The sequence below is a fragment of the Drosophila sulfurigaster genome, chromosome 2L (genome assembly GCF_023558435.1).
Source record: "Drosophila sulfurigaster albostrigata strain 15112-1811.04 chromosome 2L, ASM2355843v2, whole genome shotgun sequence".
Taxonomy (NCBI): domain Eukaryota; kingdom Metazoa; phylum Arthropoda; class Insecta; order Diptera; family Drosophilidae; genus Drosophila; species Drosophila sulfurigaster.
The window spans coordinates 4194939-4213081 of NC_084881.1; the positions used below are offsets into that span (position 1 = coordinate 4194939).

General features: G+C 36.0%; 2 protein-coding genes across 2 annotated transcripts; both read left to right on the top strand.

Moving 5' to 3' along the window:
* The first annotated feature begins 1175 nt into the window (after window positions 1-1175).
* On the top strand, window positions 1176-16288 carry LOC133835156 (voltage-dependent L-type calcium channel subunit beta-4). Its single transcript, XM_062265057.1, is given in 10 exon segments — window positions 1176-1930; window positions 6310-6366; window positions 6368-6427; window positions 6501-6722; window positions 6794-6884; window positions 8859-9346; window positions 9426-9593; window positions 9661-9790; window positions 10329-10583; window positions 12915-16288. Coding segments are annotated over 10 exon segments (2040 nt in total). The 5' UTR covers window positions 1176-1858; the 3' UTR covers window positions 13412-16288.
* Window positions 13463-17842, top strand: LOC133835159 (uncharacterized). The gene has a single exon (XM_062265061.1). The coding sequence runs from the start codon at window positions 13463-13465 to the stop codon at window positions 14084-14086; it is 624 nt and encodes a 207-aa protein (XP_062121045.1). The 3' UTR covers window positions 14087-17842.
* Window positions 17843-18143: the final 301 nt, after the last annotated feature.

The window sequence follows — 18143 nt, forward strand, 5'->3', positions numbered from 1 at the left end:
ATGTTTTTCCGCCACCTGGTGTAGACATAAATATCTGTATTTAAATATTTATGAAATATATGTTCCCCTAAAAGTATGCAATTGAAAGTTATTAAAAGTGAAACAATTATATATATTTGGGGGTTTTAAAAGATTTAGTTGTTTTTTGCAGTGCTTAAATATTATCAAAATATTATCAAAAGTATTCTAAATATTTTCGTTAGCCGACGTTCAGTTGGCTCCTATAAATATACAGAAAATAAAATGTACACAACTGAAAATTTTTTTTTAAATATTATTAGCTTGCATTTCTTAAATCTAGTTCAAAGAATTCCAAAATAAAATTATAAAAAAAAATTATATGGAGTAAGACAAAAAAATGCTTACACCCAGCTGATGACAAAAAAAACTCCCACGATTATATACATATTAATAAAAAAAAAAAAATAGAATTCAGCTGACACAGCAATTGATTCTGCACAAAATGTCCAATTGCCATTTGTATATTTTTCAACATTTAAAATGTCGTATAGATCAGTATCGATTAGTCAGTGTATCGCCAGCTGGCCTCAGATTTAGACCATGAAGTTATCAGCAATAATTCTTTTCATCGGCTTCGCTGCTCTTGCTTCGGGCTCCTGTTCAGTTCCTGGCCCCTCATATGGGGCTGCTGTTCCGTCGCCCCGTTGCCCAGAGAGCTATCTGTTTAGCTATAAACCAAATCTGACTCCAGTTCCATGCAGTGGCGCAGCTACAGAAAGTTATGGATCCGCTGGAGCCTACAGCGACCTACTGCCAAGTTACGCATATATTCCCGATCACCTGAAAATAGTGTACTATTATTAGACATACTCGTACAACAAACTGCTTCGATGCAATGATAACGACCAACGCAAATTGATTTATTAATTATTCTCCATTAACTAATTATTTATAATTAATGTTTATTTTAATAATATAGAGCTTAATTTAGGTAGGTGATGACACACTCTGAAATTAGAATAAATTGAAAATCAAAAACAGACAAATCCGTAACCTGTAACAATTTTAACCAGTCGGAATTTCTAGTGCATCAGACTCCCAGGCAAGAATTGCATTTAACTTTCAGCATCACATTGATTATGTTTTGAGATGATCATCTAAGTTTCTTATTTGATAGACCATAGTTATCGGCATGAGCTATGGTCGAGCTGTAAACACTTCATTATGCGCTGCAATAGAGAACTGCTCTTTGCTTAACAGCGTGGCGATGATAATCTTCTGAACAGCAGCTGCTCTTACTGCTTCTCCTCTCGCTATCGAGAGCTACATTTATGCTTCGGCTGCCAAAAATAATGTCGCAGTCAGCGGCATCTCGACAACCAAATCTACATACATCCACATCCACATCCACTCTGACATCGACATCGTCGTCTACATCGCGTCCACTCAGTCCCAGTCGGAACTGCTGTCTTTGCGTTTGTGGTCGATCTAAGCAGCAGCTCTTTTAATAGTCTTTGCCGTTGTCGCTGTAGTTCAACAATAAAAAATGGAAATGCCAAAGTGATCTGAAATCCAATGATTAATCATATTACACATTTGGCTACGTGCGTTCGTTTGTGTATGTGTGAGCGCGTGTGTGTTATCTTAATGTTGACCATCAAGTTGAATGGCCATTTAGCCTGAGTGATTGTTTATGTTTTAATAAATTCATATTTTTTTTCTTCGGTCGCAAATGATTGCATAATTTGTTTGGGGCCAAGTGCCACCATCAAGTGGTTCTCTGAGTGGTGATTAGCCAACTGCTACATTAATTCACACCTAAACACATCCTCTCGCAGCCACCTGGCTTACTTAACACACACTCTACCCCAAAACACAAAATACCACCACAGCCAAAATGAAGAAGCTGCATCTCGGCGCCAAGCACAAAACCAAATCATATAAACCCTTTAGGAATAAAAACCGTCGGGTAAGTGTAAACAGAGTCGAGACCCAGATCCGTATAACCGACACAGACATGACTATAACTATAGACATAAAGCAGCACCCCTCCATTCCCCATCGTACTCCCTTTCTCATAGCAGGCCCGGTGCGTTTATTTTTATACACTTGCTCGCAAATGATCTTGGGCGCATGTTGGTCAGCACTACGTCACTTTCTTTCAATCTCTCCCTCTCTCTCTCTCTCTCTCTCTATCTTTTTACATTTCTCATTTGCTTTCATTTGCATTCTCTTGGCCTTTCATCAATAACATGATAACCTGGTATACCGTTGTGCGTTCAGATTATTCAGGACAATCCGGATTTACCTACATCCCAAAAAGTTTCAAACAGAACTACAAACTAAGAATATTATATTGTTTATAACAACTTTGTTCAACAACAAACTATTACATATAACAAGAGGTTTGTGTAGTTTTATAAATGTGTATTTATACCGTACAGTAATATAAATAAATAGTCTGATCATTTTCTCTAGTAAATTTGGTTTTAATGCTTCAAAATAATAAATACGATCTGAGAACCTTAATAGGCTTTAAGCAAAGGGTCAGCTGTTGGCGACATCGAATTGATCGACTGTGCTTCAGTAAAATGCTGGTAATGTAAGGCATAAAGAGCGGTCCGATATGACTGGAGGTCAAAGGGCAAACAGACAGGGGTCAAACACGAGGTGCTGTCGATTGCAATTGCCAAAGTTGCGACAACAGCAAAAAAATGACCCAGTCGTCAGTCTGTGACAAGTTCATTACTCGATGTGGTTGCTAGTTAGTCCACATTTGGAATTAACGTAAAGAGTAAAAGGTAAACAAAAATTCGCTACGTATACGAGTGCTTTTGGCCGGGGAATGCGACCCAGTTGCCTCAAGAGTTGGTAGGAGTAGAGGGAAGGGGGCAAATGACATTCGCGTTTTCTGTTGGCAGTGTTTCACATACACACCACACCAAACAATCATCGCAAAGAGGAAAAGAAGAGCAAGAGGAAACCAAATTTGAAACAAATGTAAAAGCAATTGAAGAAGAAGCACAATTTGCTAAAGAGCGCACTCTCCGTAGAACATGAAAATCTGACGCCTGCGCAGAAAAAGAGTGGAGAATTTTCCACTTGAATTCTCTCACTCATCTGATTCTGCTCCAGCTCTCATTCTCTCTCTAGCTTTAACTGTGCTCCACCTGGAATGTATTTCTTCCTCTTTCTCTCTCACTCTTACTCTTTCAGCCGCATTGCTTGTGACAGTAGGCAACAAATGTTTACGTTATACCGCACACTCTCCTCATATTTATGAAAAGCAGTGCAAACTTGTTTATTTTTTGAATAGAGTAACAATTCTGATTTAACAATATGTTAGACATAGTATGCTCTATTTATATAAATTTAAAAATTTATCATCTAATTTGATCCTAGATTAAAGAATTTATCTTATTTATTATTTTTATAAAACATTTCTTGGCCTGTATTGATTTTTAGATATGGTCATTAACATCATGTTATATGATTTATATTGTGTTTCTATGTATTTCTAATATTTTTTGAATGAGAAATGTTTTAGTTGTTTATTCGATATGGATAGATAATGGATTGCCCAAAAATGATCTGTGTAGTCCCTGCTCATGATTGAGACGAAGTGTGTGGTAAGAGAGGAGGCCCCATTGTGTTCTGAGAACAAAATTGAGAATTTCCTTTATAATTTCTTATTGTTATATAATATTTAGCACGTCAACATGTTATATTTTATTTGAGAATATAAATTTGCGTCAATGTACACTTTGTAAACGATTTTATCGCTTTTGTACAAATAAAATATTAAGATTATCGAATATCAAGCAAACCCATGTGAACTGTTAATGCAAGTAGTATATGAAATTGGAAAGCGTGGTCTGCCAACAGGTGGACGACCTTTAGCTTTATTTGGACAATTATCGATTTTCCATGGCCAAACACGATGGTATCCGCATAAGTAAAGTTAACTGTGTGGTATTTGAATTACAAATGCAATTACTGATTTTATAGAGCATTTATGCGAATGTATATTTATATGAGCCAACCAGTATATGTGTGAGTGCACAGTGAAGCAAAGGCGATTTTATTGCACTTGAATGTCAGAGGTAGCTAAAAGCAAATATTTTGTTTACATTTCATAGTTGTTTTTTTTTTTCATTTTTCACACTCACAGATATTTTCGAATCGCACTCGTATAGGTACTCGTAGTCGTATTCGGACTCATTGAATGTTTGCAATCGCATTCATGTATTCACACAGTGGAATACTGTTCAATGGGTGGGAGCGGATCAACAACATTTACGCACTGGAAATTAAGGGAAACTCTACACTGCTTTCGTTCTCCTTTTTTTGTATTTTTCCCGAAACGAAACAAAATTTTTCGTATTCCAAATACAGAAACGATTCAGTTAGCGTGCGGAATTGAGTTCGAGTGAATGTTGAATGCGAATGTGAAGGCGACTGTGAATGCGACTATCAAAGTCGTGAACTAGACGAGGGGGAACGGTATTTAAATCGGTCGGATTGGAGTGAATATCCATAGCTAGGAATATCCATAATTAAAGTGCGATAAAACATATAGGGCATACCCCACTCCAAACACTGCTATATCAGTGCAAAACAACGTGATAAAGCCAACAAAAAAAGCCACGCAAGCTGAAAGAAAAGAGAAGAAAGAGAAAGGAAAAGGAAAAGCAAAAAGCAAAAGAAAAATAAAGTTAAATTTCCCCCTTGCTCCATGTTGCTAGTTCATTTATTCGGAGGGGGTTTTCCAGTAATTTGCGTGCCTTGCGATATACTGAAAAACTGAAATGCGCATCGTGGTCAAATGACTGACATACAAAATACCTATTTTTAAATCACAACAAAAGCATCCGGAGGCGCCAATACAGTATCGAATCGCGACAAAACGGCGTAGGACCGCGGTACAAGAAAAAAGCGAATATTTCAGAGACTCTCGCATCGTGGTGGTAAGGTGGCTTATCCCCTTGAAGAAGAAGAAGTCGGTGGTTGCGGAAGTCGGCGTGTGTGAGCGCCTTTCCAGTTAAATTTACTATTTACCACATACCCATTCTTCGTTAACAATCACTGTGGCAGACTTCACTGGCCTGCAGACTTCACTTCCCTTTCATCGCTATCACAATCACTATTTTTTTTGTGTTCTGTCTCTCGCTCACACTGTCCTATCAGTTGAACTGTGACTCGCCATTGCCAATTGCCTAATGCGCATTGCAGATTGCCGCTTGGTGTCCAAGCTGTAAACAGCGGCGTGCCACAAGTCGTGAATGGCATTAGCAGTAGCAGCAGCATAGACAGTGCCAGTGGGCGCGGCAAATCGTATCTATCATATCCTAAAACGTTGCTACATTCCTTTGACGTTGCGTGTTGGCGCGTCATCGTCGCCGTCGCCGTCGCCTTCGTCGTGGTTGCCGTTGCTGTCGCTAACGTTGTCGTCATCATCATCATCATCCTCGTTCCTATCCAATCATCAGCTGTGGCATTGGCAGCTAAGTTTGTTGTTATCGCGTTGTGTGTGGAAGACCATCAAAATATCTTCATTCGAAGAAGATTATCGGGCTGACAGGCCCATGGTGCAGCGTGCATCCTCCTCAGATGCTCCCTCAACTCAGGGAGGCCATCATCGAGAATCTCGATTTGGCCTTGGATACACATCATACCAAAGCGGATACAATAAACTATTCACACAGGTGATAAAACATTATTGCATTCCCCTGTCACTTAAAGTTCACATATAGTATGTATAATAGGCAACTGGAAACATATTGCTCGCAATGTTTTGAAAGTCTCGGAACATTTAGCTATTGTTGCTTAAAAGTTTCTTTTCAACTGCCTATTAGTAACTGTTTTTTGGGATAGTTTCGAATTCCATCAATTCAAATACATTAACAATATCTAGGTTTTCCTTAAAAAGTATAATTCTGACACAAATTCTCGGCTAGAGTTAGAGAATTCACTCAACTAACGTGGTCGATCCACAAAATAGTATTTTGATCCAAAACAAATTTAATTGAACTGATGAACAATATACTATAAATAAATAATAAATGCCGAGATAAACAAACACTCTTTCTGATCTCTGACATACGGCAAAAAATGTTGTGCTCATAGTACCATCTGACACAGAGAGTCTGGCAATCATCCAATTGGATTTTACTATGCGTGTTATAAGTTAAATATATAAAATCTGTTAAAAATCTCTAAGCAAGAGAAAACTTTGAAGTATGTTGTCATATTGCTAAAGAATTCTGTTAGAATAAGTAAATAAAAATGCAACACATTGCCCCAAAAAATTCGATGATTTACATATAGTATGTTTTTGGTTTGTTTTAGGGTTCTGCCGACTCAAACTACTCACAACCGTCATCCGATCTGTCGCTAGACGAGGAAAAAAGAATCGCTTCGGCGAGAAAAGGAACGCCAGGCCTTAAGCCAGTTGGATAAAGCGAGGGTAAGTCAATTTAGAGATATGAAATCATGTAATGAAATTATTGTCTACTAACAATATTTTATATTCTAAATAGAGCAAACCAGTAGCGTTCGCTGTGCGAACCAACGTAGCATACGATGGTGCTATCGACGACGACTCGCCTGTACAGGGTGCTGCAGTTTCATTCGATATGCGGGAGTTCCTGCACATCAAGGAGAAGTTTGACAATAACTGGTGGATTGGGAGACTGGTTAAAGAAGGCTGTGATGTGGGCTTCATACCCAGCCCCGCTAAGCTAGACAACATTCGCATGCAGGTACTCGATATATTCATGGTAGTATATCAACCCACACAACTTATTAACGCCGTTTCTAATTATGGTTTCAGAATCAAACTAGACCCTCAAGACTGTACGGCACAAAGGGCTCATCTAGCGGGAATCTAGGTGCGGGACAAGCAGGTGCGGAGCCATCACGAGGTAGCACACCCCCCACACCTGGTATGACACACATTTCATTCTCCTAATTTCTTTTGGGCAAGGTTTTATTTCGTATATCGTATATCAAATTGATTTCTAATCCAACCTAAAATAATATAATCTTGTGTTGTACGAGTGTTTCAATATAATGTTTACCTTTTGTATTTACTATTTGTACATCGTGTAACGATCTTTACTGACGAGCCTCTCATAGCAAACTGTAACAAGCGAACAACATTCGAATTATCAACAAAACTAAAAAATAAATTACTTGTAACTACTATTAGTAACTTAACTTAGTAACTTATACAACTATTACTACTGTTACAACAAATTTTCGACCAAAACTAGTACAGCAAATACTAAACCTACGACTACACTCACAACTTTATTTACTATTGCTAATATACAATATATGTTTGAACATCACGAGAGTGCTTCTGCATCAGTGAATACTAGGTATGTCAGTTACCGTGGATATACAAAAAATCTCCTTACAAAGCGTATAAGTCGATCTACAACCAGCCAAGGCCGTCCGACATGATTATCAATTATAATCAATTACGTACTGTTTTCAATTTTTATTTAGAGAAACTTCAATCTGGAAAACACTGAGCGACGAAATTGCTGAAATTTCCGTAAAAGTTTTAAGTTATTTAATTATATATCATAAAACATTCCCTCACATTGTAAAACTGCAATGAGGATATCGACTCATCAGCATTTGTGTCAAACGAACCAGTTCCCAATACCAATGACTATTTACTTAGTTGTTTAACACTTACCTTCTGCATGGTCAACACTCTAAACTCAATAAAAACAGAATGCACAACAAATACACAATTACGATATACACAGACAATTAACTTACACTATACTCGCTTTCTTTTATAGAGCACGTTTATGTCATTTGACCTAACTTTCCTACTGAAAATCAAATAAATATTTAGCAAATAGAATATCCTATTAACAGCACTCAACTCTCTTTTACCTAAAACCAACTAATACAACTACAACAACAACAATTCTCACTAACCACAACAACAATAATATCTGTAACAACTGTGTGATATAAACGTCTTCCAAAGACCCCTATAGTACAACACCACGCAAGAAAAAACAAGGTTTGTCGACGTCTCTGCTCTTACATGGTCATCAGAAAATCCATTTGAATTCTCCGACATCTCGTCATGGCTGTAGTATATGATATATCCGACCTACGCTCAGCAAATTTCATTTCGCATCTTGAGATAAAAAATTAATTAGTTTTATATCCTTGCTATTTAGTGTCTGTTAATTACATATCTATATAGATTCATTGTTTTTAAAATTAATTTACGAATTGTACGAACTCGTATTTCAAGCCCCGAAGTCCGAATAGCCTACAATTATTTATTCATTTATATAAAACAAATAGTTATAAAATTGTTAAAGCATACTCTTCAGCAGCTTACCAACATCAGCGCCCAAAATGTTGTAATTTCATGTATTGATATACGAAAATGAATTTAAAAGTCCTTTAAAATGTATACTATTAGTATTGCTGTTATCACGCGTTTCCCTTAAACCTTGCTTTTAGGGCTCATATTAAGATTTTTCTAAATTTTCAAACACTCATACATATTCCTAGAGTTAAGAATTATAATCTTTAGAGATAATATCATCCTCGAGTCGGCATTTCAACAGCATTTGACGTCGCGTGGTACGGTTGCAAAAATTTAAAAATCTAATAGCATACGGCCCCACACACACACTCACATGCACAAACCAACAATACAGTTGATTAAAAATTGTACAATTTATTTTTCAATTTTCTATAAAAATTATTGAAAAGAGTTTTAGTTGTAAAATTGGCTTGGCAACTCGTAGCGCTCGATCGTCGTCGGTAGAAATCATAAATTCGCTCATCCGTTGCCATTATCTTTCTCTCTCTACCTATTTGCGATGATACTAACAAATCAGGTGACGAATCAGATTCCATGGGACCAGGACGACATGGCAAAACACCATTGGCCGCGCAACCAAACAAGGAGAAGCGAAAGCCGTTCTTCAAGAAACAGGAAACCGCCAGCCCATACGATGTGGTCCCATCGATGCGCCCCGTTGTTTTAGTGGGTCCAAGCCTTAAGGGTTACGAGGTAACCGATATGATGCAAAAGGCGCTCTTCGACTTCCTCAAGCACCGTTTCGAAGGTCGCATTATCATCACGCGTGTCATGGCCGATATATCCCTGGCGAAGCGTTCCATTATGAACAATCCATCGAAACGTGCCATTATGGAGCGATCTAGCAGTCGTTCCGATTGCCTAGGCAAAGTTCAGGAGGAGATCGAGCGAATCTTTGAGCTGGCCCGTTCACTTCAACTGGTCGTACTCGATTGTGATACAATCAATCATCCGTCACAATTAGCAAAAACTTCATTAGCGCCAACAATAGTTTACTTAAAGATTAGTAGTAGTAAGGTAATTATCGTTATTGTGTTTATATATGTATTTCTACTTTATTACTTCATTTCACTCAAATGCCTAATTTTGTAAATAGGTTTTACAGCGTTTAATCAAATCACGAGGCAAATCACAAGCTAAGAATTTGTCCGTACAAATGGTTGCCGCTGAAAAATTAGCCCAATGTCCACCCGAAATGTTCGATGTAATTTTAGACGAGAATCAATTGGAAGATGCCTGCGAGCACATTGCCGAATACTTGGAGGTATGTGCAGATTTACTGTTTGCGGTATATTTGTGTTAATCAACCATTATCTCATAACGTTGATAAGACGTACTGGAAAGCCACGCATCCGGATCTTCGTACAGGCGCCGTACCGGCCATTGCCAGGCCGCTGCCATCTCAGGAAGTGTCGTCCTCACCAACCGCTGAACAAGCTCGACTGGGTCCAACACCACCAGGTATGCCATATTGGGGATTTATTCAATGAACGCATAGTCATTTTCATTCGCGTTATCGTATCGCTATCGTATCGTACTGTTTCCTTTCCTTCCGCTCGACGAATAAATTTTAAGATATCAAATTTCAATATCCACAGTCTCATTCACAAAACGTTTGGCATATCAAAAATGAATGAATATAATAAAAATATGATCAATCGAACAGTCCATCAACACATCCAAATGCCACAAATCAGACTTATAAAAAAAGCTATACATTAGTTTCGTTATCGGTTATCAACACAAATTCAAATGCCTACAAATATACATACAATCTCACTTTAACATTCCTAATTGCAATATAAGAATTATCAAAAAATTATATTACATACATATGTTACATATACATTACATCAACTCGTACAAATACAATTCTAAAATTTGTCTTTCTCAAATTCAAATTCCCATGACTGTACCGTATAACCAATCGATGCTTCTTCTTGCTCTCTCTGCATTCGCGTGTCGTCGCCTTGTTTTCATTGTTTATTATCAATGCCAGTCGATGGTGAGGAATTTGAAGAGCTCGAGCCCCGCATGGCAAGTATCGAGCGCGAGGGTAGTCGGGAGCGGGATCGGGAACGTGACAGTAGGGAAAGAGAACGCGAAAATGAACGCGACTACTGGGATAGAGAGTTCAACCGTGATCGCAGCTCGAAAGACAGAGAAAGAGATTTGGAGTGGGAGCGCGAAAGAGCACGCGAATGGGAAAGAGAGCGAGAAAGGGATTGGGATAGAGAGTTCGATTGGGACCAAGGTAAATTCAACTGTTCCATTTTTTTATTTGGTTAATGTATCTGCATAAGTTTAAACAGCAATTTTTAAATACAGACATTCAAATTATTAGTATCGAGACGTATTCCCAGTAATTTATTTTGAGTTCACTATTAAAAATCGTATAGCGTAATACTGTTAATAATTATTATTATAATTATATATATTTGCTATAGAATTTTAGATATTTTATCTTTACAAAACATTCTTTCAACCTAGTTCAGCGTTGTTTCAAACCTCATCATATCGCAGTACGTTGCATTTATTTACTTGTACATATGTACATATATGCTCCATAATATGTATGTACATTAGTAAGAACATATTTTGGTTTCTAGCTTAAATCTGATGCGCCGAAAGCATGGACTTTCCCTTACAAATACGTGTTCACCAAAATAAAACTCTATAGCTACCTTAACTGGTTGTGTCAGTCCGCTTACCAAAGTCTACATCCAATATTCATATATAAATATTTGACGCCCTTAATCATTTAATATCATATGCTGTACTAAATAATTTAAGTTTCTTAGATTTTGTGTTTTGTTTTTCATTTAAATTTTGTTTATTTTTTATGCAAACACTTCACAGCATTCACAGCACGAGACATATCCGGTTCCTTTTCAACAATGCTATAATATGAAATCCAATTACCAAGATCAACACAATAGCGATATATCAACAATGACAGTACAAACAAAATAAAGACAAACCAAACATAATCTGAATATCCAAACGTTTCAATCGATTGTATGCAATAATGAAGTCTGTTCCAGTTTAGATACATATGTAACTCATCGACGCTCAATTTAACCCGATTATGAACGAGGTGCACAGAGACCCAATGATACTGTTCTGTTCTGTCGGGAGCATTTACCCATTTAATAATGATTAACTATAGTTTTTAAGATTCCCTTTTATTTGAATTTTTTATTCGTAATCTATGTTCCGCTTTGGTTTAATTACTAATACTAAACTTGAACTGATCTTAAGACCATTCTCTATTGATATGTACGTTTTAAAAATAGTGTATGCTTCTTCAAGACATTAACCATATTCGTGCAATACCATATTCGTAATATTATTCGTAAAAACTTAGGTCGAAAATCGAATCGTCTTTTTGTCTAAATGAGCACATGCCATATTTTATACTCGTTTCTAGTTACTCCTGGCGTCGTGCGCCTCTAGTGTCCACGTTCACGTCCTCGTCCTCGTTCTACTTGATTCCCGCATTGCTCGGAAGACTCAGCCAGTACAGTCTAATAGTTATCGATATCTTCTGTTTTTTATTTATTAATATTTTGTCATTTTCAACATAAGAAAAAAATCTAACGCTCATTACAAATTATATTCGTTATGTAGACACTTGTTGGTTTAGTGAGTATTGACTCCCCGAAAATGTTTTTGTTTCAGCTTTAATTCTGTTTAATTTGTTACACATACCTACCTCTCCAATTTCCTTAACTTGCCACACTTTTTTATTCGCCATTGTTAGATATTAAATTGTCCTCATTTTTAACATTTATTTAAACCACATTTAAATAAATAATAATGCATATGTAGGTCATGTTTGGAATAGTTATTGAGAAATAATAAAAATATTTCACTTTTGAAAGAAATTCTTATTATCTATAATATATGAAATATATAGTACTTCTATAATCTAAATTTATATGCGTTAATAACTTTAGCCAAGGATATAAATGTGTAACTTATTAGCCGCACAATACAATACAAATGTTTTATAACCTCAAAATACTTTGAATAAAACAAGATATACATATATGTTTTCCGAACGATAATTCTGTGCAATGAATGTAAATCTTGTGGTTTATATCTTGATAAGGATTATATAATAGATTAAAGTATCTTTTATAGTTTCGGCTTACCGAAAATACTGCAAAGTTATACCAACCAATTCCACTTGATCTACCCTCAATTTATTGCCCCTAAATCCAAGACTGATGCATAGTAATCGTTTTGGGAAAATACATAGTAAATATAATCGTAAAGTAGCTTGACTAAAATGTTTGCACTCCTGTATTAATAAAATAATTGTTCAGCTGTTATTAAAGACACTGAATATATACACTACATAGTATATTTATTGCCGACAAAATGAATATATTGAGTGTATTTGATCATAATTATAAATGGCTTTGGGTTTTACAAATTTTTATTGCGTTTTGAATGCTTTAATTTGGTTTGATTTGAGTTGACTTGTTTCAGTTTGGTTTTTTTGTTATTTGGCCAGCTTTGGTTTGTTTTGCGTAAACAAAATAACTAAAATGAGTTTTGTGTGTTGCCCCTTTTGCAGGAGGTGCATCTTACCATCACAGCCGACGCCAAGCATCAGGGAGACACCAGGAGCGAAGCGGAGGCGTTGTTAGTGGTGGCGTGGGTGGCATTGGCCATTCATCTGGCTATGAACGCGACAGAGAACGTTATGAACGCCAGGAACGAGAACGACTTCATGCAAGGGATCGCGATCTAATGCACTATGATCTAAATAGCGACGAGATGCTAGATGAGCGGAACTTTGAATATCCAGCCATGAGAAGTGGTCCAAGTGGCGCATCCCATCATGGTCACCTATCGCGTGGCGGTCGACTGCTGGACGATGGGGAGTTCGATCGTGAGGATCGATTATTAGGCAGCTCAAGAACACGCTACGGACCAGGACCAGGACCTTCAACTCGAATTGATGATCCTCGTGATGTGACACGAGCGACAGCTGTTGTCGAACGCGATCGCGATGAATACAGTCCGCACAGAGGTGGTGGGAGTAGTAGGAGAATGCTGAATGCCATGTAGGAATCGTGGATATAGGGGTGGGATCAGATCGATTCGAAAGCGCCAGGTTTGATGGAAGCACGTGACAATAGTTTTGATCTTGACATAATACACAAATCAAATACCAAACGGCTGCACTTATATAGACAGCACTCATTACCAGAACAACAACCACAAGCAGAACCAAACCCAGAAATACATCCACATCACACAAAACACTCATTCCTACCCAGACAAAGCAGCGACCAGTGGCTGTCATCCTCGTCGTTCTCCCTGTCGCATGTGCCACAAAGGCCACGCGAACACTTCCCATTGCGACACCAGCCACTGTCCTATCCACAGGCACGTCCACGTCCACAATCGCACTCTTACACAAGTCGCCACTACACAAGCCCCTCCTCCTTCATATCGACTGCAGCATCGGAACTAAATAACAAGGATACGTACCAGAACACCTCATTCGTCAATCCGCCACCGAACAACACGAACATCAATATGAACACGAACAGAAGCATCAATAGGCATAGCAACAGAAACCGACCCATAAGCAGCCACTCCAACCTAAAAGTACTGGACAACGATTGGTCAACGTCATCATCCTTCACGAAGATCGAGGCAGTCACGCATGCAATACGTAATAAGATCATTGTTGAGGAGGACGAGGAGGATACACTGAGCATGGATAGGTTTTATTGAAGAGATTTCAACGAGACACAAAAGGCACAAACACAAAACATTTTCTTGAGAGTAATATACCGGAAAGATGAACAAAGAAATATAATGTTGCACAATACGTTTAATTGATTCGATATCTTTCCTTAAATCTAGATGGATGCTGGAAGCGATGAAAATCATATAAATTTAAATCAAACTTATTTATTTCAGTGCCAAAAATGAAAGTTCAAGAAAAAATATGAGTAATACACATACACACACACACACATTTGTATATTTCCACTTTGGTATTGGGACTTGACGGAATAATACACTTACATAATTGAAAAAGGATAGCACAATGCTAAGTGCAGCCTTATGTGTCTTAAATACTAACTAAAGCTAAGTGTAATGAGATTTTATTTAAAGAGGGCAAATGTTTAAGTATAGTGAATTTAAATAAAATCTAAGCTTAAGATTTATGTACACCCAAACGACAGAAAATCATTTGTTAAAGCATTTTACCACGAAGGAAATATACAATACTTCAAGGCAGAGCCATAGGCATTGGGAACGGCGAAAAAGGTGGGGCGGTGGGGTGTGCAGGGCTTGACATATAGTGATTTGGGTGGGAGTCATTGTAGTTACGGTTAACCGTATATATTTTATGCATACGATAAACTAATTAGTAAGTGGCAGCTTTAATAATTTAGTGAAAAAAAACAGTACTTATAATAACTAAGTAAAGGCAGACAACAGGCAAACACACACACCCACACACAAAAACACATGTACACAGCATCTAATATGATATCGATTGAAATCTCTTTAATAAAACCATCTATGCTCAAGCTATACACAATTTACTTCAAACTCCTTGAATAAAACTTTTGAAATATATCCCCTTTACTGAGTACCCTCCATAATTATGCTTATCTTAACATGAAGTCCTATATTACATTTAATTTTCACCTCTAAGTATAACTCTACTCCTTACGATTTCTTCTTTGGCTAATCCTAAATCTTACATCACATCAATATAATTTAATTTCTACCTAGTTAGTTGCTTCAGTAGAGCAATTACTACTACCAGTGCCTTAACAAAACAAAAACATACAACAAAAGCTATCAAAATGGGTAACACCCACAGAAAACACGTTTTTATTCTCCTGGGCCTCAATGTAGTCTACAATAGAGATTTAGATTGATGAAAAGCTTATTACGTTTTGCGCCTGTGTATGATTCAATCATTTAAAACATTAAACAATACGGAGAAACTATTGTAAGTATGATAATGATCTGGTCCATTCCAAAACGAGCACTCCTTTTACAATTCCAACCACCTGTCAGAATTGATCCAACGGTTTTTCAAAGTTTACAAAAAAAAAAAAAAAAAAAATAACATGAAAACGCACTGAATTCAAATCGATCGCAACTTTCGAATATGAAGAGAGTTGGCTGTTGTTCCCCAACTCTCTGCACTTCCAGCGCTTAGACTGAGCGCTTCTAAAAAGTTACTTCCACACCTTATCCATAATCATTCAGGCTAACTACGTAGTATATGAGCTTTGTTCGAATCGGCCTCGCAATAGAAAGAGATTGACCTCACGATTGGTTGATCACTGCACTCCCTAAATACGTAGCTTAAGTAATTGGTATTTTGGAAGTTCTCGATTGATGGACCGATGTTTAAGCACAATTTCACCTTATCAATTAAAACATTTTTAAAAAATTTGCAGCATTTTCGAGTGATGTGATACTTTTCAATTTTCGAAAATTTTGCAGAATGTGCATTGCAAACATCGGTACTTCAGGCGATGATCTTTGGAAAACTAAAAGCAGCTATCAGTCCAAGGGTATAAGAAAAGAATAGAAAGAAACATTTTGGAGAGGACAGTAGAAAGAAACGTTGTGAAATTTGTGAGCGTGGCGAATAATAATTAATAATAATATTATCAATATTACCCCGAAAACTAAAATTTTGATATAGAAATGTATTAAACATGGTTGCAAGAATTGCGAAAAATTGTTAAGTGTTCAATCCATATAAAACTAGTAGGCAAATTTGCATATGTATAAATGAATATACAAATGGGGAAGACTATGTAAATGCGAAAAAGGAGAAACACAAAACCATGAATATATAACTTCTGGATTTTTTAATTTACCCATCTAGTATCGAGCAAATCAGAAGTATAAAAAAAATTGAAAAATTTCCTTCATACATAGAGAAAGATATACATGCATATGTATATGAAAAGGAGACTAGAGAAAAGTAGAACATCCGAATTATGCTCATTTGCATTTTGCGCAGCTTAGAAATAATACCAATACAAGTACAGATACATGAAGACATTCATAAACACGTACATAAATACTACATAATTAATAGACCTGCACTTTGAAACATTTTGTATCACTTGGAAAGGGGATTCAACCCCGATGCTACGACTGCGGATTTGATTGCGGGAGACATATATATATAAAAATAATGAAATAATGATAATGCAATGATACGCAGGCATTTCTTGTATAAAGTGGCTACAAATTTATTTATTAGCTATCATAAAATATATTGAACATTACTTTTTAATACTAGCTTAACGTTGAAAGCAAATACGATGGGGAAAGAGTCAAGCAAAAACCAATACAAAAACCAAAAAGAAAATTTACGAGAAATAAACAATAAAATATATACATTTACCAAGTATGAATAGTATAATATATGTATGTAAAATATACAAATATACTCATATGAATACATGTATGAACCGTATTGAATTCGATTCACAGAACTGGTAACACAATAAAATAAAATATGAATATAAATATAAATAAATGTAAATGTATCCTGCTATAATTAACAAAATTTAAATAAAACCAACTGTCAAGTGGAGATAACTTTACAATAGCAAACTAATATGAATAATGTTAAATACTATCTACAATGCAAACAATAAGAAATTATAATAAAAATTGTATTATAATACGAAAGTTGTTGAAAGTTTGAGCAACTTTTCGAATTATAGAGTAAAAATCATTTATTTTGAATAAAGCAATTATTTCGATCCAATCCAAAATAAAAATTGATCAAAAATAATAAAGAATAAATAGCAACAAGAACAAAAATGTATTTAAATTTGTTGACAAACTAACATACACTTATACACACAAACACACACACAAGCAATTTTATAGTGGAATACCCATAATTATTTGGGGCTTTTACATACACTTTAAATACAAAACACAAATTAAAATTTACTATGTAAAAGACTCCTTCTTATTTTTAAGCCACTTTACTTAATGCAATTTTTTTTATATCAACAATATATGTGAAAGTTTATAAACGAAGAACAAAAAGAAACAACAAATACTTAAGCACGCCTGAGATTCCGCATTCAAAAATTCTAATTCAAATTATTATTAAAACGCAAAATGGGTGAAAGAATTACCAAAACCAAAATCAGAATATAAATACTATTTGTGCAAATATCAATCCAAATTTATATAAAATATTTTTTACGTACATATGTATATTGTAAAATCTGGTAAAATTACCATAATCGTATGTAAATAGTTAAAGACACATTTTATAAACGTTCGGTTCTTCATTTTCAGAAAGGGTACAACAATTGCAAATGACCATTTCTGCCCTGGGGTTTGAGTATTTTCAGTTAATTATTGTTTGATAAGTTTCGATAACTTTATTTAAAATATGATAAACACAAATACGAGTATGTAGTTAAATGAGCGCTAAATTGCGAATAAAACCAATTAAAACAAATAAAAAACAAATATTTAGATTGGTTGGGTAAAAAGTATTGATATATTTTCGGATACTTTTTTGATAAAATCTTATATGCAATAACCAGAAAGTACCTTTGAGATCTTTTAAGATTCTCTTCCAAATAATTAATCGGAACGCTTTTAATATAAGAACTTAAGTAGTCTGGCGCCCACATTACAAAAGATATAAAATATGGATCTTTAACCCTTGCGGCCGCTTACGGGTTAACAGCTTGTTTTCGCACAATCTGACTTATTTACAGTACATAGCACACATAGCCATGCATTTATGAGCACACACATTGGTGTG